Genomic DNA, 22985 nt, shown 5'->3' with positions numbered 1-22985 from the left:
TATACTGTAATTTCAGCTATTTAAAATGATTTGATTCGTGCACACCTACAGTTCTGTAATTGGTATAAGCATTCGATACACGTACACAAACAAACACATACTGGACTCACACGTTCTCATGAAGACACAGACTATTCAGCTGTCTCAAAGCATTCAACTTGACAGATAAAGCACTTGAAGCATGCACAAGTAACAGCAGCTGGTCCGATCACTGTGATATTCTATCAGCAAGTTCCAAAGCAAGCACACTGCAGAAAGCAGCTGGCCTTTTGCAAGAGCCTTCTGTACGGCCACGGTCAGCTAGAATCAGGTTTTCTATAGCCCAACGCATTCACCACCCTCGGTCTCTCTCTCATGGCTCTGTGTGCTTCTTTGGTTCTACTTACCCTTGGTGGCCTGTCCTATGACCTGACCCATGCAGCTCAACTGACTCATGATGTCAAGCCTGAGAGGCTAGCTGAGCCCTCCCAGTCGGCCATGCCCAAAGCCCCAGTCGCCTGCCAATCAAGTTGTAAAGGACAAAGGCTCTAAATAAAAGTTGAGGGAGGGAGGGAGCGTTTCTGAATTGGTGCCACCAGTATTCCTCCTCTGGCCCCCACTACCCCCACAGGCCCTGACTGGCTCAGTGGAATAATAGACAGGGCCAGTGATAAATAGACGCGTCTATGGCACCTGAGGAGAAAAAAGGGGGTGGGGGCCTCTGCTGCCTTAGAAACTGTATTCCGTGCATGCTCATTGGCTGTCTGGGACCAGCTCCCTGAAGAGTGGAGATTGGTGGGGGGTATAAAGAACGAGAGTTGTTTTGGAGGGTTTTTATAAACAGGCTGACTGATAGAAACAACCTACTGTCCTCTTCTCCCAGGGGATACATACTCAAACTCAACACCCAGCCCCCGATTTAGAGCCCGATTCCAGTACTTGGTTCCTAGCGCTGAGTTGACAGCGAAGGTTTTGCATCTCATTGTAACAGTATCAGACCTTCAGTGTGACTGGTGATATTGAGAGCATTTACCCACCATGCCTGGTGTGAACGTAGACTTTCTGTCGGCCTCAGAGGCTCTCTGGTGGGCAGCCCAGACAGCCTATGTGCGCAATCTGATCTGGAGGAGGTAATCGGGACCTGCTCGCTCAAGAGCAGGCTGAGGAGGAGGAGGGTGAGGGGACCTGCTAGCCCAAGAGCAGGCTGAGGAGGAGGAGGGTGAGGGGACCTGCTACACCAAGAGCAGGCTGAGGAGGAAGAGGGGACATGCTACCCCAAGAGCAGGCTGAGGAGGAGGAGGGTGAGGGGACCTGCTACCCCAAGAGCAGGCTGAGGAGGAGGAGGGTGAGGGGACCTGCTACCCCAAGAGCAGGCTGAGGAGGAAGAGGGGACCTGCTACCCCAAGAGCAGGCTGAGGAGGAAGAGGGGACCTGCTACCCCAAGAGCAGGCTGAGGAGGAGGGTGAGGGGACCTGCTACCCCAAAAGCATGCTGAGGAGGAGGGTGATGGGGGCGGTTGTGGGACGGCTACAGAAGGCTGCGGAACGCGTGGCTCCTCTCTCCACAGTTCTGGCAGCTCTGCAGGGGGAGAACCTGAGGCTGCGTACCAGGTGGAAGCTCTGTGTCAGGCCGTGAAGCTGCCTGAACCCCCAACTTACACAGCCTTTGTCGCGGAGCCCACACCGAATGACCTCCAATTTCCACCCAACACACCCCTCATCCCTAAAATGCCTGATGGGCTAGACTGGGAACCTGAGGCTGTCCCTGTCCCCCACCTTTGCCACACGTCGCTCTTCCTCCAACTCCTCTCTGATAGGACTAGGAGGCATCTCACGCAGCAACAGCATGGTCTCTCTCTCTGGCTGTATGGACCCCCTCCCGCCATCATATTTATCGGCATAATTTCCAGCCTTTTACTCTTTACTGAGGCTCTCTTCCCTCTTTGACACCTAGGTTTTTTCCTCTGATCTGAAATCTTGAATGACACATTTTCCCATGTCTTACTGGTACTAATGAACATCTGATCAGTCTAGGTTCGTTTATGGTTTTATTGGCTGTACTAGTGCTCCACTTGACAGCTTCAGTCTGCAGATTGGAGCACATTGTAACCAGCCATCAACACTGACGTCTCAGTGTTGGTTATCATTGTGTTGGAGGTGTATTTACCTGAAACTAGCCGGCTTTATCTGCATGCTTTTCTGTCATCCCTGCTTCTTTCCTCCTGTCTTTTTCCACCATCCATCATGAGGACAATTCTAGCAGGTTATTGTATCATCCCACATCATCCACAATCCAGGACCTTTTCTCTCACTCTTTCTTGCCAGCTCCCCTCTCGTTGTCTCAGTGTGACACCTGCATTTGTCACTGATTTGCTTTTATCCCATTGGGTGGATGATGGGGTTTGTTAAGGTGCCCTGGCAGAGTATTTGTTTGTGCATGTGTTCCTGTTTGTGTCTGTGTTCTGTCAGGGGAAATGTGTCAGGGGACACACTTCCTGTTACCTCTACTCGTCATTATGGGATATGTGGCTCAGAGTTCGCGCTTTACAGTGCTCCTGGTCAGATACTGAACAAAGCCCATCTCTGATGGTTCACAGCCAGGGTGTGCTCTCTGATTTACATCTCAGGTGTGGAACATCAATGTCACACCATCAGGCCCCCTCTGGTCCAGACCCTTTGTGATTAGGGCACTAGTAGATTGGGCCTGAAATGCTCCTCAATCTTCTAGAGGCAGTCAGAGTGATCTTGAACCCTGCAGCCTGCTGTAGTCCAGGTCAAGAAGGTCAGCTCTGTTCTGTTATGACTGGGGTTTGGGGAAAGCCAGCCAAGGAGCTGAGGTTGAAGGAGCTGCGAACATAGAGGCTCTCTTTCTGCCCTCTGTTACTTACAGTTGAAGTCGTAAGTTCATATGCACTTAGGTTAGAGTCATTAAAACTAGTTTTTCAACCACTCCACGAATTTCTTGTTAAAAAACTATAGTTTTTGCAAGTCGGTTAGGACATCTACTTTGTGCATGACACAAGTAATTTTTACAACAATTGTTTACAGACAAATTATTTCTCTTAATTCACTGTATTGCAATTCCAGTGGGTCAGAAGTTTACAAACGCTAAGTTGAATGAGCCTTTAAAAAGAGCTTGGAAAATTCCAGAAAATGATGTCATGGCTTTAGAAGCTTCTGATAGGCTAATTGACATCATTTGAGTCAATTGGAGGTGTACCTGTGGATGGCCTACCGTCTTCAAAATCAGTGCCTCTGCTTGACATCATGGGAATATCAAAAGAAATTAGCCAAGACCTCAGAAAAATATTGTAGACCTCCACAAGTCTTGTTCATCCTTGGGAGCAATTTCCAAATGCCTGAAGGTACCACGTTCATCGATACAAACAATAGTACGCAAGTATTAACACAATGGGACCACGCAGCCCTCATACTGCTCAGACGCGTTCCGTCTCCTAGAGATTAACTTACTTTGGTGCGAAAAGTGCAAATCAATCCTAGAAAAACAGCAAAAGGATATTGTGAAGATGCTGGGGAAACTGGTACAAAAGTATCTATATCCACAGTTCAACGAGTCCTATATCGACGTAACTTGAAAGGCCGTTCAGCAAGGAAGAAGCCACTGCTCCAAAACCGCCATAAAAAAGCCAGACTATGGTTTGCAACTGCACATGGGGACAATGATTGTACTTTTTTGAGAAATTTCCTCTGGTCTGATGAAACAAAAATAGAACTGTTTCGCCATCGTGATCATCGTTATGTTTGGAGGAAAAAGGGGGAGGCTTGCAAGCCAAAGAACATCATCCCAACCGTGAAGCACAGGGGTGGCAGCACCGTGTTGTGGGGGTGCTTTGCTGCAGGAGTAACTGGTGCACTTCACAAAATAGATGGCAAACAGAGGATGGAAAATTAAGTGTATATATTGAAGCAACATCTCAAGATGTTCAGTCAGGAAGTTAAAGCTTGGTCACAAATGAGTTTTTCAAATGGACAATGACCCCGGGCATACTTCCAAAGTTGTGGCAAAATGACTTATGGACAACAAAGTCAAGGTATTGGAGTGGCCATCACAAAGCCCTGACCTCTATCCCATAGAAAATGTGTGGGCAGAACTGAAAAAGTGTGCGTGAGCAAGGAGGCCTACAAACCTGACTCAGTTACACCAGCTCTGTCAGGAGGAATGGGACAAATTCACCCAACTTATTGTGTGAAGCTTGTGGAAGGCTACCCAAAACGTTTGACCCAGGTTAAACAATTTAAAGGCAATGCTACCAAACTTCTGACCCACTGGGAATGTGATGAAAGAAATAAAAGCTGAAATAAACATTCTCTCTACTATTATTCTGACATTTCACATTCTTAAAATAAAGTAGTGATCCTAACTGACCTAAAACAGGGCATTTTTACTAGGATTAAATGTCAGGAATTGTGAAAAACTGAGTTTAAATGTATTTGGCTAAGGTGTATTTAAACTTCTGACTTCAACTGTACCTTCTAATGGTATTAAACACAGCTAACACTGATAGGCTCTGAAACCTGCTGACCTTTCTGCTGTTTTGGTCACGAGTGACAGTGTTGTGTGTGTGTGTGTTGAGGACATTTTAAGGGATATTGAAGGGTATTTATTTGGTATTACCTCTAGTTATTCAGCTGGACTGGGTTCTTAGGCCCAGTAATGCTGCCAGTTCAGCTGGTCCTGTCCATCAGCCTCTCCAGACCCAGGGAAGCTGTTCTCTTTGAGTTCAGCCATGTCACAGATGGATGAGTTGGGTGCATGGAGGCTGACCTTACCCAACCCCTACTCTTCACAACAAGGTACTATATAGATACACTTCTGTCTCACCAGCTTACATAACCTAGTTCTGTAGGTCTACACTCTCAATAGCATAATGTTAGACACACCAGACACCCTTAGCATATGTCCACGCTCATTAAAGAAAACTGAATACCCATCTTTTTTCCCAGTGTTTAATTATTCATCATATATGCAGTTCTGTTTCCCCAACCTCGTCCTATGGGTCTACAGACACTTTTACACACTGGCATAGTGTTAGGCACACCAGCCACTCTGAATATGAGGTCCATTCTCATGTTGGGAGACCTAGAGAGACAAAATATTTCTTCCTAGGTCACTATAACTGTTACCCTAATCGCCAATGAATTCGATAATCATTTAAGTTGAATATGTCCTCTCCCTCACCCTTAACCTCGCCATGGCCACACTCTCTTCCACTCTCTTCCAGTGAGGCATTGTTTGTTTGGCAGGGCCATGTCCAATAACATTCCACTGCGGTCAAGTGGCTCTCACTAGGACCTGTCCCATGGGTCAGACCCCTGAGTTTCAGTCCAGACCTCTAGAACCAGAGGCCACCCTGGATCACACTGGGTGGGCACCCTCTCCTTGGCTAGACTCTCTGGGAAGAGCGAGGGGGTGGAGGGTGTGAGCTGATGGGGACAGTGCCAGCAGTCTGGGGCTAAATCTGGACCTGGACTCTGTTACAACAAAAGCAGCAGTCTAGAGGCAGACCAGCCAAGCCTCTGTAGTCTGCAGAAGGCATGTGGCACCATATGGAAATCTATTCAAGATGTCTATAGGCTTTATGGCCCCTTAAAATACACTGTTAAAAAGCCAGACAGTGGTATCTTAATGGAAGACTATGCTGTGTTTATGTCCATGACTCATCTCCTTTCTTCACCTGTCAGCAGTGAAGGCACACAAAAACCCTACATCTCTCTCCTGTCTGTTACAGCACTGACTGGGTGCGCTATCTGCTTCTGGGCAATGTGATTGTGCTTTTACAGTGCTGTAGTGTGTATAGTCCTGTATCCTGTGGGAGAATGGAGCTGGCGTCTATCCTACATAATTTACATTAATGCAGCTCTCTGGGCCCATAGCCAAAATAGTGCTTTACCCCTGTGACATGACATGAGCCCTCTGTTCATGGAAGCCTCATACGGTTTAGACCGACAGAGGGTGTCAGTCAGAAGGGGTCAGTGATGGGTGAGCTAACTGTTTGGCAGGATACCGTGCCCCTGCTGTATACTAATCCTCACTCTCTGTGACAAAGACTGAATAGCTGGAGGGCCTGGGGAGGATCTGGAGGGCCTGGGGAGGATCTGGAGGGCCTGGGGAGGATCTGGAGGGCCTGGGGAGGATCTGGAGGGCCTAGGGAGGAGCTTGAGGGCCTGGGGAGGAGCTTGAGGGTGTGAAAGTGTACATGTTCCCCCTCCCACTGTCAAAGATTCCAGGAAGTTTTTTTGAAATCCTCTGGTGCTCATTCCATCCTAAATGTCAGCAAGCCTCTGTGTCTTTTCTGTAAACACAGCTGTAGGGATTGATGGATTGGAAGCCTCCCTTTTTTGTCTCTCCCCTGGCTTGGTGTGTCCTGGTCCTATGGTTTCTCATCAGCTGGGGAATTGTTTAAATATGATTGACCTCCAACGCTAATGGGCTTTTGTATGTGTTTATCTGTGCTGCCACTGATATTGACCCTTAGCTGAGGATAAAATGGCCATGGTTTTCAGTCTAAAATGGATGACAATTCTGATTTAAAATCTGTATAACCTGAAAATAATTCACAATTCCCTCATAGATGGCCTCAGAGCCCATGTTGGCAGTGGAGCCCTCAGTGCGGGTGGCTTGCTGTCAGCCCCCAGCTGCTGTAACCAACGGCTCCTATGCGCCACCTCGGGACAAATTCGAAGAGTGCTCCAGAAAACTGACCGCAGAACAGCTGGCCGCCATCGACGATGAGGAGCTCCTGGATAAAATGGTACTTTCCCCTCCCCATATCACACACGCACTTAGTCCTCAAATCCCCAGATTTGTTGGAATCTGGTGTTGTTTATGTGTATTAGTGAGGGGTTAAATCTGGTCTACTGGGAAAATGTACATTTGGAATGGTCATACCCTTACATTTCTGTGTGTGTGTGTGTGCACTACACTGTGTATGAGTGTGTGCTGTCTGTGTGTATTTGGAGCTATGTGACAGAGTTTGTCCGAAGACCGACCCCTCTCATTCCTTCCACCTGTCCTGTTCTTTCCCACAGCTGGATGAGTCCAAGGACTTTGAAGAGAGGAAGATGATCCGACAGGCCATGAGAGATCTGCGTAAGAGGAAGAGAGGTGAGAGTGAGACCACAGCCAGACTAACCAACCTCCTGTCCCTTCCCCCTCTGCAACTTCCAGCACCTTGCCCTTTCTCAATCTCTCGCTCTCTACTTGCTTGACCACTCTATACCTCAACCTCATTTCTTCATTCACTGCTTTTTTTCACTCTACCTTATCCATTTCTTTGTTATTTCTTCATATTTTTTGCCCTCTTGTCTTTTCTCCATCATTGTCTTCCTTTTATCATTATTTTAACTGCTGGGTCTCTGCTGGTAGATGACCTTCATCAAATCTAGTCTGCATTATGTACCTGCCTCATCTCTCGCTATTTCCATCCTCTTCTTTTCTGCTCTTATTTTCACATTCTCACATCCTGCTCTCAGAGGCCAAACTGGGATGTACTCAGGAGGAAATAGGTAGGAACGTCCTTTGTGTTTGTGTGGATTATATTAATACAGTATGCATCCGTTTTTGTCATTTGTCAATGTCCCACTTGGTTGTATCCCCTCATTGTCAACAATACTGTCCTACCAGTGCTGTTATTGTGCTTGAAGCTCGTCGTTGAGTTTTCTCAGTGATACACATTGATCATGAACTGACCAGCAGAAACCAAGGACATGAGGAGCCTGTATGGTGGACAATGAGGGATATGCTAATACATCTGTTAAAACGCATGAGTCGTGATGCTTGTCATGATGTCACTGCCACAGGGCAAACACACCTCATGTTGTTCCACATAATGGCTGGCTGGGTGCATAGTGCTGACTGTTCTTTGACACTCCAGAAAGGACTCAGAACTCTGTGTCAGAATGTTCCTTGGGCTCAGTAGCTAATCAGCCAGTTCATCCCTGTATTGCCCTTAACCCAAGCCCGTAGATGAGAGACCTGAAGAATATAGTTCAGTGATAATGAGAGTTATTCGGTGGGTCTGGTGCTTAGGAAGGTAAATGGACAGGTAAGACTGCTAGAACCCTCAAGGCATCGGGTCAGTACTGGTGTTATGGTGTCAGTGTGTTGGACAGCATTTAGTAGCCTTTCTATGCCAGTGACCTCAGCGACCTGATGTGATGTTCAGAGTCTTTGTTTGCACTTTGATATGTTTGTCCAGCACGTGCTGCACCACAGCCTGGGGTTGGTTGTGTTTGGCTTTCACCTGTGGGTGCCTGTCTGTGTTCATAGGCTTTTGATGATACTTTGGAAAGAATGTTGAAATGTACCTCTAGCTTTGTAGCAGAGAGAGGCTGTCAACTTGAGTGCCTTCCTCTCCCTCTTTTTCCACTGACACTCTCACTCCCTCCCTCCTATCCTCTATCTCAGACCAGAGAGAAAAGGAGCGGGAGTTTCGTCTTGCGGAGCTTCGGCAGCAGAGAGCGGAGCAAACTCAGAAGGGTCGTACGGGAGGAGGAGCTGGAGAGGTGGTCATGAGGAAGGTGGAGATGTCAGCTGATGGCTCCACCCTCAGCCAAGTCACCAAGACAGACCGCTTTGCCCAGTCTGGTAAGCCAATCATACACCATGTATTAGGCTGACAACATGGCTGACATATTTGGGCAGTACACTATCCCGTATTTAACCGTGCATGATCTTCCCAAGTCAGATTAAATACTTCAAATGTATTTCTATGTTTGTTGCGTCTAGGTGATGGCAGCAGGACAGCTCACAGCACCATCATGGAGGCCAGTTATGTGAAGAAAACAGACGGTGAGTCAGCACATCTGCCTCCTACTAATTTAAATCAGCATTTTCATCATCGTCATCATTTGATTACTATCACTCTTTTTATCCATATATGGTGTTGTGTGGTCTCACCACCATCTCCCTGTGTTTTCTAGTGGGGACAGTTCAGTCCAAGTCCTACAGCTGCTCCTCCTCTACCTCCAGCAGCAGCTCCACCAGGAAAGTGGGCAGGTGAGCACTGAACCCATAGCGATACAATATAATAGTGTGCTATTGAATTCTGTGTCTTTAACCCTCCTTCTCAGCAACCCCTATAGGATTGACTGACATTGTGTTGAACGGTAATTTCCCCCCTCCCTCTCTTCCTTTCTGCTTCCATCCATCAGTGTGTTTGACCGCGAGGACGACTCGGCGTCCCGTGCTGCGGAGCGCCGGCAGGCAGAGAAGCGCAAGGAGCTGATGAGAGCCCAGACTCTGCCCAAGATGTCCGCCGCACAGTCCCGCAAAGCCATGATCGAGAAACTGGACAAGGAGAGCGGAGGGTGAGTATATAAATGACTACAAATAGTAAAGAAGGAGACAACGTCAATACTAGCATAAACCAATCCCCCTTCTTCAGGCCAGGAAATAAAGCAGTTGCCAAGGTGAACACAGTCCAGCGCTCGGCTAGCTGCGTGGTGCCCAATGCCAACTCCATCAAACAGATGCTCCTGGACTGGTGCCGCGCCAAGACCCGCTCATACCAGGTGAGCCAACCCGCAATGGCACCGTCCTGAGTGTCCAGATCTGAGGCATTCACACTTTAGTTCATCCTGGTATAAGGGTTAGGTCTTTTATATAACCCCTCTACTGCATGCAAAACCTTCCGCCATGTGTTCTCTGTCAGCAATGCTGTGTTCTCTCACATACTCTGAAGTCTGTTGGGTGACCATTGGCTCATTCTTTGTGATTGAATCATTTCTCTCCTCCTCTCCTTCCCCCTGCAGAATGTGGATATCCAGAACTTCTCGTCCAGTTGGAGTGATGGCATGGCGTTCTGTGCCCTGGTCCATAACTTCTTCCCAGAGGCCTTTGACTACTCCTCTCTCACCCCTGCCAACCGCAGACACAACTTTGAGGTGGCCTTCAGCACTGCAGAGTGAGTACACACATACACAAATACTTACACTTGTAAACTGTACGTCATGCAGACGCTCATAGATTTACTGAATGTCATGTCTCGGAGTATAACATTTCATCAGAACTTCAGACCTGGGGTAAATGGACGCTTCACTCTTGGCGTTGCCCCGTGGCCATTTACAGCAGAATGGACCAGGATCTGAGTGCACCATCTTCTAAACTTCCTCCGTCCCCAAGACCATCTATCGTCTGACCACCCCAAGCCTCTGTTTTTGGGGAAGTAGATCCACTGTAGCTGTCTAACCAACTCTTTGCCCACCCATTGAACTCAAAATCAGTCATACATCTTGAGAACCCAAAGACAAACTACTTCCCTCGCCTTTCTCTTCCCAAAACCAACACACTCCTCTTTCTTGGAACAGATTTGATCCCTCTATTGGGTATGTTTGTTTGACCTCTGTAAGATCAACACTGAGCTGCCAATCTATGGATTCCTAAGGCTCAGCAGTACAGGACCTCTGGGTTCTCACCACCCTCACCCTTGCTACCACCTAACTACCCATCCACGTACAGTAGTACAACTGTCTGCCTGAGGGAGGAAGAGAATGTGCATCCACAGAATTCAGCCTTTTGGATGCATCAGATTCACCTGTTTTACTCAACTCACTGTGTGTCAAGGGGCCTACAGTGAGGGTTGTGATGAGCCTGGGCCCACTGCTCAGTTGTATCCTTCCTCTCTCTCTCTCAGGTCAATCAAGTCAGCTTCTGGATCTACTACTACTATGTCCTGTACCTCTAAACCTCCACTCTCCATCCACTCTCTCCTCTCAGAGATGCTCTCCTCAGTAACCGCAGTGTGACGTGACCCTCCATCCACCAACCCTGAACTAAACCAGGAAACTCCTGAGACTGACCCCTTCCCAACAACCCCCAGGTTACTACAGTACAGGAAGAGCACTCGACTGACTGCCTCTCAGACCCCTCTCCTTCTCTCTCTCCTTTAAACTGTCCATCTCCTCCTCCTCTTCCTCGCTCTCTCTGTCACCTCTTCTTTTGGTGAGGTCATGTACTGTCAACCTTTGCCCTGTCACCCACCAGTGTCTGCTGAGTTCACCTGTTACGACCATGATGACGTAACCGCCAGATTGTCAAACAGGTGTTCCTCCTAGCTACCCCCACAACCCCCTCTTTGTCACTCTGCTGCACTGTCACTCCTTTCCCTGGGCACCAATCTCACCCCCTCCTCCCCCACAACCTGCCAGTGTGCCTCAACTGGACCCCTCTCACATACTCACCACCAGTGTGTTTCTCTTCTAGGTTCACCCTGTGGTCCATGTCTTTGTGATTGTAGAATTCTTGTTGTTTTTTTCTTGTCTCTTGCTTTTGTACTGGACAAAACAAAACCAATGTTCTATGGTTGATGTCCCTATACCCCCATGTCCAAGTCTTTTGTCTCAGTGCACAGAACAAACAAAACGGCGCCTGACGCTTCATTTTCCATTTTGTGTCTGCGTGTGTACTCGCCCATATGTGTCACGTTGTTCATGAAGCACGTCAACTCCTGGATATGTCTGTCGACACAGACAATGTAATGTTATGGTTTGTTTTTGTCTTTTCTCTCTCCCTCTCCACACCCTGGGTATTCCTCTTGTTTGGCTGCTCACTGCTTCTCTCTCTCATCCTCCTTCTTTCCTTCTGTCTGTTGACTTATATCTGTACCTTCTCGCTATATATTTTCTGCACTTTTTCTGTCTCTCTCTCTTCCTCCCTCTTCTTTCTCATACCCTCTCTCCCCCTGCTCCGTCTCCGGGGTGCGGGTGCAGGAAGCTGGCTGATTGTCCCGAGCTGTTGGACGTGGAGGACATGGTGCGGATGCGTGAGCCGGATTGGAAGTGTGTGTACACGTACCTGCAGGAGTTCTACAGGGGCCTGGTGACCAAGGGCCTGGTTAAAACCAAAAACTCTTCCTAAGAGTCACACCCCTAGGAGCCCAAATGCACTCATGGTGAGAGAGGGAACAGGCCCACGGAGGAACCTCACGCTGGTGCTGGGGGTTTATGGGGTGGGATTGGTGTGAGTGGGAGATTCTCAATTGGGGAAAAGTCCATCCTTTACTCGACTCCTCCGTCCTCCTCTCGGCCATCACCCAGAAACCGATAAGTAGTCGCCATATGTAGGAGAGTTTAAATGTTTTAATAGGTGAAGGGAGGTGAATCAGCTCCTAGATTGCCTCCTCCAGCGGAGGGTACCGAAGTGTTTCCTGCATGGAAGAGTTTTGAAATCTACCTCATCCCCTTGAATCAGCCGTTTGCTCAGAGGAGAAAAGCATGCATACATTTAAAAACAAAACACTACTTATATCTATAAACATTTATTTTTACCACTTTACACATGTATTTTGGGATTCCTCTGCTGTAAACTTAATCTTCCTGATGACGAGGCAGTCGGAGTCATTTCATACAAGCACATTGGTTTCTTCTCCTCGACTCCTTTTCTCGAATACCTTTGACCTTTTTCAACAGGAGAGGATAGAGGACAGGATGCGAGGAATTGAGCAAACCCAATTGAGATTCTCCCAGTGTGTGACTGTGGGTGTAGGAGTTAATGTTGTGGAGTCGGGAGGTGAATGGCAGGATCAACAACAGTTCCACCGGAAATACCACTGGTTATTCATATTATGAGGAGAACAGTGAGTTATCCATTAATATAAACACGATCATTAACCTACAGAAAGTCATATGAAGTGGTAGGAAGTGTTGGAGTGTGTCAAGGTAGAGGTCAGAGTGCAGTTTTCTCCACCCGGTGAGCCTGGTGCTGGGGTCCAGAGGCCCAAACATGGACTGTGAGTGTGACTGCACTCCGAGCCAGGTTCCAGGCTCCAGCCAGGCAAAGGGCCAACCATCAGCACTCCCCATCTGCAGATCCACACTTTAAAAGGAGCTGCCACAACACTGGAGTGGAAACAGACATTGGAAACAAAGTGGAGAGGAAAAAGAAATGTCAGACCTGTAGTAGGTGAAACATGTGTATCATCTCCTCTCATTTAGTGACTTCAGAATAGTTTTCTACTTAACGCCTGGTCAGTTTATAACAGCCATCGCTGAATTTAGCTCTTCAGAATCTAAAACATTAAAGGGGAAACTTAGAGTTTTACAGTGTTGACATTTGTCTCTCTTTGAGGGGCTAGGTTACCATCTGCTGTTTTAGTAGTTGTGCTCACTCGGTCTCCCACCTTGCAGCTGTTTCCCAGAGCTCTCGCTCCCCTGCTCTCCCAGCTGGGCAGCTCGCACTGTTTTAACAGTCAGTCAGCTGCAGTACTGTCAGTGATGAGTTGTTTGTCAAGTGTGCCACCCTGTGGTTATATGCATGCATTGCACATCGATTATTTTGTTTAGCTAATGGCAGAATGTTTGGAATGGTCTCTGTACATCTCCTAAATGTATGCCTATAATGCTTTTTTTTAAACTAATTCTTTGTAGAGGAGCTCCCTCGTGTCTGGTTAGTTTGGGTGGATAAAAAAACTTGAGAGCAGTTTGTGGAGAGAACATAATTTTATCCTTACCATCACTCTGTACATCTTTCTCCATCTCCCCACCGCTCCCTCTCTCCCTTTCTCTGTCTCACCATATGTCTCCGTCCCCTAGGGAATGTGCCAACTGTATGCCCCTGTTGGAGGTAGAGGACATGATGATCATGGGGAGGAAGCCTGACTCCAAGTGTGTGTTCACCTATGTGCAGTCACTGGTCAATCACCTGCGCAGGTACGAGATGAAACTCGCCAAACTCCAGGGCACCAGCCTCTGATCTGCTCACTGTGTATCTTCCCCCATCGCACCCTCTCCTGAGCCCTGGTCCTGAACACCACCCATGTCCCAAAAGACAGCAGCCCCGACTCTGAGTGAGGGGTGTTACTGATTTGCATCTCTGATGGCCAACAGGGTGGGGAGTGTGTAGGTGATGGCATCCATCTTATGATTATCTTTGTTGATGGTGGTGGCATGCCAGACAGATAAATTCCCTTCCTCTGAACACATTTACATTTAAGTCATTTAGCAGACGCTCTTATCCAGAGCGACTTACAAATTGGACACATTTGTTTAGGCTGTGCGAACCTTCCCGTCTTAATAGAGCATCTTTAAGCTTTAATTGATATTTTATACTGATATTTAGTTGAACAGCCTATCAGTCACAAGGCAGTTCTATACATGGTTTGGAAGTCTGAAGATTTAGCACCAACAAAACCCTACATTAAATGTACATGAGATAGGAACTTTACTGTATTCCCTCACCCACATTAATGCCTACATTTTTTAGTTTTCTGTGACAATTGCAAGATGTTACTCAAGTTGTTGGCGATGATGAAGAAAAAAAATATATGAGGCATTGTTAATATTCCTTCAGTCCCCACTCTGGTACTGTTAAAGGTGTTACCAAATCTGCTAAACACATCTATTTGAATTGTTTTAAATAGTGCTTGGTATGGAGGGATGTTAATTATTATTTGGTGGGTGCTTATATTTATCCTATTACACACACGTACAAGTATTTATTAATACGCATGTGTGAATTTGATTATTTTTTGCATATCACAACGCTCCCTGAGACATCCTCAAGAAAGTGGGATCACGGCCAGGGTCTGGACCCTAGACCAATTAGGATTAAATGCCTTGCTCAAAGGATCAGACAGATTTTTCACCTTGTTGGCTCGAGGATTTGAATTACCGACCTTTCGGTTACAAGCCCAACACTCTAACCCAGGGATGGGCAACTCTAGTCCTCAGGGGCCGGAGTGGTGTCACTTTTTCTCCATCCCTATCAAACACAGCTCATTAAACTAACTGCATTCTATACTGAAGATCATGATTAGTTGATTATTGGAGTCAGGTGTGTTTGCTGAAGCAAAAGTGTGAAACCAATCAGGCTCCCAAGGAATGGAGTTGTCCATCCTTACTCTAACCACTAAGCTAGCTGCTGCCCGATGTTATTCAGCAGCTGGCATTATGAAATTGGCGGATCCGTCTATGCAGCACTAACGTAGCAGGTTTAAAGAAACGCATGAGAAGGTTCTACAGAAACCAGAAGCATCTGGTTCAGGCTTTGTCTCTTCTCTGCTTTTCCCCTGAAAACCGTATGCTTTCAGGTTCTGCCGACCAACTGAAGGTGATGCAAAACCGATATCTGAATCTACAGACTCACTGAGGTTGAAGCCAGACTAGGTTGTGAAACTATAATTGTGTATTTACACCACTCAGAATATTTACATAATTTTGGTCTGTGGAGAAACGGGTAACACCAGGTAATCTAGAAACACCAATGTGTGATTTTATCACACCTTTTCTCCTTGTCCTTGCCGCTGTTCGCTACATTGGGGCCTAAAACAAATCGTGGCATGGGGTTGTCACATTCACACTGCCAGCAAACACATAGAAACACACAGCTCTTTAATTATGCTTGGGTAACATTTTTGTTGGTGGTCATACCATATGCTTTGAAGTTTTGTTTCATGAGTCCATCTATGAAAACGTTTGTACAGGCAATAGGTTGTTATGGTAATGTCAGTATTTGTGGGCTCCAGAGTGGCGCAACGCACTGCTTCACAGCTCTAGAGGTGTCACTACAGACCCTGATTCGATTCCAGGCTGTATCACAACCAGCCGTGATTGGGAGTCCCATAGGGCAGCGCACAATTGGCCCAGCGTCGTCCGGGTTTAGCCGTCATTATAAATAAGAATTTGTTCTTAACTGACTTGCCTGGTTAAATAAACATTTGAATATGAAAAGGTTTATTAGAGGCCAACCAATCAAATGTATTTATAAAGCCCTTCTTACATCAACTGATGTACAGAAACCCAGCCTAAAACCCCAAACAGCAAGCAATGCAGGTGTAGAAGCACGGTGGCTAGGAAAAATTCCCTGGAAAGGCCGGAACCTAGAGGAACCAGCCAACTTCCCTTCTAAATTCTTGGGCCCAATGAAAGCTGGCTTTCAGCTCAGTTGATTATGACAGGAGAATATTAATGATAAAGGCTGAATGTACTTTATTGCCCATGTATATTTTCTGAATTCTAGCTAAATAAAAATGTTTTATGGTTTCTTTATTGTTGGTTTTAGAACTGGTTTTGATTTATTTCACTAATTGAGACTAGAGAAATGTACTAAATCTACATTTTGTCACGTTTCGTAAACAGGTGTTGACTAACAACAAAAGTCTTACTTATGGGTCCTTTTCCAACAATGCAGAGTTAAGAAAATATGGTTACGGCAATTTAATATTCTGCAACCAGAAAGTTTCCACAAACTTGTTAATCCTGTACATACAGGTTTGGACACAGTCAATTCAATGTTTATGTACACCACAATGAATGTGAATTAATTAAACCAATTTAAGAAGCAGTGTGTCTTCTACTCTAACACTTTTTTTCCTGTGTGCGGTGCGCAATGGGAGTTTGATTTTAAGATGGACATTCTACAAATGGGACATCATACAAAAATATTGAAAGTTAAACTTTTTGTTTTACAATTGTCATCTCATCACTTGAATCCCCTTGTGTGCCTAAGCCCTACCCACCAGGACACGTTGCATCGGCCCCAAGCCAATCAGGAGATTTTACAGCCAGGGGCGTCATTCAGTTCCACAGCGGACAGGAAGTCATTAGACACACGAGAGAGATTATCAGAGGAGAGACCCCTTAAGACACTTGACACAGTGGTAAATCATACACATCACCTGAAAAAATGGACAAACGGAAGATAAAAATTGTGTAACCTTTTCTGATGCTACAGAGAGAGTTACCCCAAGTGCTGAACCAGGATCTGCTTGTCCCGTGTTCTGGTCCCAAATAATTATGTTATGAGCTACAGAAACAAACTGGTCATGGACCAGCACTGGAGGAGAGTAACCCTGTCTGTCCAGGTCCACACAGACTGCAGACTCTTTACTGCTGTGAGGATTACAGGTCAGAGTGCTTGGCCTCTGCGTCAGAATCTGAGGAAGCGTTGTCTGCGGGGGCTGAAGAGGAGGGGGTTGCATTGAAGGGGCTGTCCTTGGCAGGGGAGAAGCGGAACTCCTCTGGGACCTGGTCCTCAGGCTGAGCCTTCTTGTAGAAGCCCAACTTCTCCAGCAGCTCGTTGATCTCAGAGCGGGTCATGTCAGACAGGGCAATCCGCTGAACAGGGCATATACATTTAGGTGAGATGCCTATCCTCACAAGAGCTCTCTATTCTTCCACAAGCTGTAGCATGCACAGATGAGTTTGTCATACAATTTCTGTGCAGTAGTAGGCCCACCCTTTACATGCATGCATCTCTAGATAAGTAAGCCTGCAACATTTATGACCAATCTTTCAACCATTTTAGTGCACTAGTGAGAACCTACAGTAAATCATTAACACCAGAGATGTGTTAAAGGTACAGTAAAACGTCTGTTTCAGCAGCTCACTTACGTCCAGCTCTTCGTAGTAGTGGTTGAGGAGGACAAGCTCAGGGTCAGCCCCAGGGATGTGCTTCATTACCAGGTTGTGGCTGGGATGGCATGAGTCAAGGGTTACAAACAGAGTCAAACAAGGAAATGCAATGCAAACACAGAGCCTGCACACAGTTGACGGGTGTCTGACACCTCAGGCCAGGACAACATCCTTCACGCACCAGTGCCCCTGCCTGCTGTCTGTCATCACACCAGCTAGTGAGGAAGTATGGTCATTTACAGCTTGGACTTTGTGCTCCAGCCTCCATACATAACGGGGAAATGCATGAAGCACTTCAGTTATGAGATCACTTCAGGAAAGTCTTACATGCTGGAGCTGTGACTGCTTCAGGACAGAAAGCTATCTGCAGGGTAAAGGTATGGCTTTCTTTATGGCTATCAGCATATATATATATATATATATATATATATATTAGGCTTCTGTCTGCAGAAATAGTTTTCAATTACTTGGTCAGATGACGAGTACAAATGTGTAGTAAGTTTAGCTGCTGTGTAACTTTGTTTTCGTTACTACATTTGGTAGCGCTTAACATCAAAGGGGCAGTTGCTACATTAATTTTTGGACTTATAAATCAATTATATATCCACCATTGAAGAATATAACTTAAATAAATTAGCTTAGTTCAACTGTCGTACCCCATCAGAACCCAAAATCAAAGCTTGTTTTACTACAATGTTTGTAAACAAACACTGTTTAGCCTCAAAACATGGTTAAAACTATCATTTTGATATCCTAGATGGTCAATGAAAGGTACATTTGATTGGTTACAGTTCTCTAGCCCCATCCCTCAGCTTTTTACCAGAACAGTGGTGAGGTTACCTCTTATTGTTTCAACTGCGGATTGGCCCCTTACATAGTTTATAAAACAGTAAGGCTGTTAATGATTTATTCTGAGATGGTTAAATCAGTTAAACATTGTCAACCAGTGCATGGCTTCCACATCATGGCAGAGGACCTACCTACCACACATCGGCTATCACAACTCTGCACGTCTGCCATCACCAAAATGAAAGGATACTAAAGAGGAATGTCCTGGGTCACAAAGGCTTTGACCTGAGGGGTTGAAGAGTTGATGGTTAGTGTAACTCTGCTTTGTTGGGCAAACAGTGATATTTCTGAGCATTTCATCAATTGCAAAATAACAATAATACTGTACATATACAGAGAGGACTGTTGATAACAATAGGCCTACCTAAGCTCTTACCTCTCTCAGCCTGTTCAGCTGTCATCCACCGCAAGACTGAGAAAAAGATTAAGCAGGATAGTGGTTATAAATCCCACCAGGACAGGAGCAGGGCAGTGGGTGACTGACTGGCTATGATTCAGACCCAGGTGGTCCTCCTGACCCATTAGTACTGTAGGAGTCAGGACTATAACCAGATAAAGGGGACTTATCGCACCATCTGGGCACAAGTGAAGCACTCACTGTCTGAAAAACATGTTGCCTCTTGTTGAGATACCATAGGCCTATACTATATTGTAGGCCATATGTAAGAAAGAGTTCCAACTGGCGGCCGCAGATTGTTGAGCAAAAAATAAGCAATTTTATTTTCATTGTTGGACATAAAGGACTAAATCAGCTCCAAGTGATTTTAATTTGGGAAATCTGTTCCCAAGTATTCCCACGCATTATAGAGAGACATGATCGTCGCATACAATGTAAGAAAGGTTTATAATTATTGTTAGTGAAATATATCTGTTTGGGCTTCTTGCGGTCAATTTGCAGTCTACATATTATTTGTAATTATGTTATGGACCCCCAACCATCTGCTCAAGAAAAAAAGCCTAGGCTGAATCTAGTTGATGATCCCTGCCCCATGTAATGATATTTTGTTTAGCCCATGGGAGAGGGATGTGATTTGCACATCCATGGGTACATAGATATGTGGCCAAGCTTACAGCTCTGCTCTGAAATTCATTACTACCTGCTGATAGGTAGGTATCCCACAGGAAATGCCAACTTGACAACACATTTTTCACTCAAAGATCCTGGCAGGTGTGATGCACCCTGGATGATATGTTCTCACAATGAGAAGAATGTCTGAAAAGGGCATTGTTAGTCCACTGTAATTTGAGGTCTCATCTTGCAGCCACGTTGACGTAATTCACTGGCATTCTATTGTAACACAGAATGATTACAGAGAATAGCCTATCATTTAGTCCTATAAATGCCCATGAGCCTCAACCCATTAGAATAGTATAATGTGCAGTGGAATCACTATTACAATTAATGTTATTTACCAAAATGTTTGATCAAAAGCCAATAACATGGATAGACACCCATAGGAGCAGATGCGAGGAGGGTTTAAACTTTTCATTCATTCATTTTCCTCCTCCCAAAAAACTACGCATGCGCACATAGGACAACAGTTAAGCTACCCAATATTTCCCTCAAAACGAATCAAAATATATTGAGCTATACGTGTATCCAATAATACCAAAACATGATCCATAATTATATCGACAAATATGTTTATAAAAGCCTGCTTCTTATTGATTATTGTTATCTTAGGCTACTTGAAGTGGCTTTGTTTCCGAAACTAATTGCAATTGCGTTAATATTCTTACTCAAGCCTACCTCCACCTTCGCTTTTGCGAGACCATCCAGTTTCTTCAGATCTACATCATAGGCCGACACACAGTTAAGGAAGCTGACGAAAAAGAAGAACCACATCATTTCCTCTGATTGCAGCACGTTGGGGAGATTCATGCTTTAGAGCAGACGGTCTTGGTCGTTCGTGTCGCTCACCTATTCTGCAAACCTATCGTTACTTACAGTAGGCTATACTTGAATAGCAAGATGTAGCAGGCTAGCTGCGGTGATGTTCAACTATGTCATCTCCGGACCCTATGCCACGTCAAACGCTTTTCTGCTGCCTTTGGAGAGGGCGGGGGAATGAACGAACTGCTTCTTAAAGGCGCAATCTGTAATAGTTTCTGCTGTTAAATTGTTAAATTAATGATTGCCATAGGGCTGGCTAGGCTAAAATATATACCTATAATTTTCAAGAATATCAGTTTAGCAATTGTCGAACAGTTTCCCCATTCCTCATTTTTACAAAAAAAAAGTGTCAGGGTCAGACTGTTGAAATTACTGATTGTACCTTAAAACAGAAGCTCGTTGGTAGATAAACAAGGTAGAGCTGGAAAACAGCCACCTCAGGTTGCACTGCACTGTGGCTACACTGCATGTGCCCTGGGATGAATTAAATATGATCTTGACGTTTTCATTTTAGGTAATTGCTTTGATTGATAAAGTTATTGATATTTGTTTCTATTATTAGACTGCATTCTGATGATGTATGAATAACACAGCTACATCAGTAAACATGATCCATCTATAATACTAGTATTACGGTATTATACAAGTATTTCTAATACAATATCACAACATTATTATGGTGATTGTAGACGATAAAGTAGACTCTAGCATTCCTCAGAGGAAACAGCTGTGTAGACTAACTGCTTTTTGGTCTACTTTGTGACAGAACCTTTTTGACAGTTTATCTAATTTAGTGTCAGGACATATAATTAGGAATTAGAATACTTAACAAACTGAATATGATCTCTATGGTCAGGACACTGTCAAACAATCCTAATTCTAAATAATAAATGGTCTGACACAGGCAAATTTGTGCCCTTTAAATCTGCAGGTACTTGGCTAAATCCTTTATTTGGTCAGCCCTGAGGGAGGCAGTCAGACCCGTAAAGAATGTCCAATGGCAAGGGGAGGGGGAGAGTTTCATGCAGTGACTTTTTCAGTACCCATGGCAACTAAGAGTATGTGAGCGGAGCAGAGAAAGGAGCGGAACGTGCCCAATTTGATTGAAGCGTTGATCTAGATTTCCAAAGGCTGGAGTCTCGGCCTTCTCGCCCGGTCCAATTTCGCTCCAGTTGCGCTCACTTCACGAGCTCAGGGCATGCCCGCCCCAGCATGCATATGTAGTCTACTTGTGTGCTGCTATAGCCCCTTGCTCTAGCTATTGTCATTGAGTTCGCTAAATATTTCCATAAGGAAATTGCTAAAACACATAGGTGCTAAATCAAGGTGACTAACAAAGATGAGGACCAAGAGCAAGAGAGGGAGTGCCGTGATGTAGTGCCCAGAACTAAAGAATCATTGTGGAATCTGAAAAGACACATATCCCAAAGGCATGATGATGTACTTACTCCGTGCACATGCTAAATAAATTAACTAGGCGGGTAGTAGATCACTAAGTGTGTCATTGTAGCAAAGTGTTTATAAACTAAAAATCTAATATCTTAAACGTTTCGTTCATTTTCGTTCTAGACAATCTATACAATAGGCCATAATTGATTTGGCCCAATAGGCCACGTTCAATGAGCTTTCCGTTTTGATTGGGTTACTTTACCTGTAGGCCTATACATATTTTGATTTTAAAATGCATCTCTGCCAAGAGTGGCCAAAAGGGTGTCCCAGTGGCTCTTGTTTCTAAGTGGATTCAAAAGCACTAATAAGTCATTATTCGTTTAATTTGCGTTTAATTATAAGTAAGTCACCGCCTATTAGTCGCAATTTATAGACTATAATGATTTAATACACCGAAATGTTGTTTAAATGCTGTACGCTTTATGTCCCCACCAGCCTATTGTGTCGCACTCACAAATGCTTCACAATTGATTTATTTGTAGGCTATAGCCTTGAAATAATATAGCCTAAATCATTTTCTCCTGACCTATTTAGTGTTTATATGCTGTTTGATATGAAATATAGGGTACTAGGAGGTAACTAGCCGCCTGGGGTAACTGCCCCCCCCCCTGTAATTCTCATTAAGACCACAAGATGTCACCACATTTTTTGCCCAACACTTTCCCTGGCTGCTCGTGCTCAACAACAAAATTCCTCTGCGTGATCACAACTTTTGGAGATATTTTAAAATGATTTTATGGTAAATAATACGTTGTTTTTTTTACATTTTGAAACAGTTTTAGATATATTCCATTGAAGTTAGAGCTATATATTTGTTTTAAATATATAAGTAGGAAGGCCTTAAGATAAATAATCCACTTGTTTTGAGCAAAAAATGTAGAAACGTTTTGAGTAAAGTATAGTTAGCTAACACATATTTGTACATCGCGCTCTAACGTACAATTGACCTTATTTTAGCACCCAAAAAACGTAATACTTCCAGGTCAACTGTAATATGAATACCATTGTAAAGCACAATTTCTCCCCTTTACAGCAAAAACATGATGAGACCTTCATGCTGCCCATCTCTGCATGATTAAAGAAGGCAATGAGCTCTGTCGGGTGGGGAAGCGAAACCTACTGCGTGATAGGGAATGGGGGAGACAAACTGTGTGAGAAATGGCTTTTTTCACCCGATCTGTCCAATTTATCACCTCTAAAATGTAAATAAAACACTATGAAGAGTTTATATAATGTCATTTACATACCTATTTGAAGGTTTGTGTCGAATTTGAAGCGTTTTTGTAGGGTGGCGCTAAATTTACCTTCATAGGTAAACAGAGGCTGTTGCGGCTTTGAGAGACATGATGGCTTGCAGTGATGACGCAAAAAATGAATTCATTCAGTTGTACAATTGACTAGGTATCCCCCCTGTCCCTGTCTCTGTCCCTTTCTTGTTTTTAATC

The 22985-nt window shown here is 44.9% G+C and overlaps 3 protein-coding genes across 13 annotated transcripts in view; 2 read left to right on the top strand and 1 right to left on the bottom strand.

The window, feature by feature from the left end:
• Positions 1 to 15983, top strand: part of LOC135514052 (smoothelin-like) — a 71852-nt gene extending 55869 nt beyond the window's left edge. For 4 of the 7 annotated variants that reach the window (XM_064937222.1, XM_064937219.1, XM_064937225.1 and 1 more), the window contains 10 exons: positions 6572 to 6751; positions 7029 to 7104; positions 7473 to 7505; positions 8407 to 8586; positions 8728 to 8790; positions 8922 to 8997; positions 9153 to 9308; positions 9386 to 9512; positions 9753 to 9904; positions 13530 to 15983. In XM_064937222.1, coding sequence (XP_064793294.1) covers positions 6572 to 6751; positions 7029 to 7104; positions 7473 to 7505; positions 8407 to 8586; positions 8728 to 8790; positions 8922 to 8997; positions 9153 to 9308; positions 9386 to 9512; positions 9753 to 9904; positions 13530 to 13689 — 1203 coding nt within the window. In that variant the 3' untranslated portion in view covers positions 13690 to 15983. Of the gene's footprint in view, positions 1 to 6571; positions 6752 to 7028; positions 7105 to 7472; positions 7506 to 8406; positions 8587 to 8727; positions 8791 to 8921; positions 8998 to 9152; positions 9309 to 9385; positions 9513 to 9752; positions 9905 to 11708; positions 11891 to 13529 lie in introns of all 7 variants that reach the window. The other 3 variants (XM_064937221.1, XM_064937226.1, XM_064937223.1) reach the window with 3 other exon arrangements.
• selenom (selenoprotein M) lies at positions 15306 to 20243 on the bottom strand. The gene is made up of 5 exons (XM_064937233.1): positions 19948 to 20243; positions 18574 to 18609; positions 18388 to 18422; positions 17328 to 17406; positions 15306 to 17051 (listed from the first exon to the last, which is right to left on the bottom strand). Exons 1-5 carry the CDS (start codon positions 20077 to 20079, stop codon positions 16836 to 16838), a joined length of 498 nt encoding a protein of 165 aa, XP_064793305.1. The 5' UTR covers positions 20080 to 20243; the 3' UTR covers positions 15306 to 16835.
• Positions 17629 to 22985, top strand: part of LOC135514053 (inositol polyphosphate 5-phosphatase K-like) — a 44100-nt gene continuing 38743 nt past the window's right edge. For 2 of the 5 annotated variants that reach the window (XM_064937232.1, XM_064937227.1), the window contains exons 1-2: positions 17659 to 17725; positions 18296 to 18444. Coding sequence is in view for 3 of the 5 variants with exons in the window: in XM_064937227.1 (XP_064793299.1) it covers positions 18442 to 18444 (3 nt within the window). In the remaining 2 variants the exon portion in view is untranslated. Of the gene's footprint in view, positions 17726 to 17991; positions 18445 to 22985 lie in introns of those variants that run through there. The other 3 variants (XM_064937229.1, XM_064937231.1, XM_064937228.1) reach the window with 3 other exon arrangements.

This window comes from Oncorhynchus masou, chromosome 25 (genome assembly GCF_036934945.1).
Source record: "Oncorhynchus masou masou isolate Uvic2021 chromosome 25, UVic_Omas_1.1, whole genome shotgun sequence".
Classification (NCBI taxonomy): domain Eukaryota; kingdom Metazoa; phylum Chordata; class Actinopteri; order Salmoniformes; family Salmonidae; genus Oncorhynchus; species Oncorhynchus masou.
Note: the sequence above shows the minus strand (reverse complement) of the source record. Positions and strands in the feature narration are given on the sequence as shown.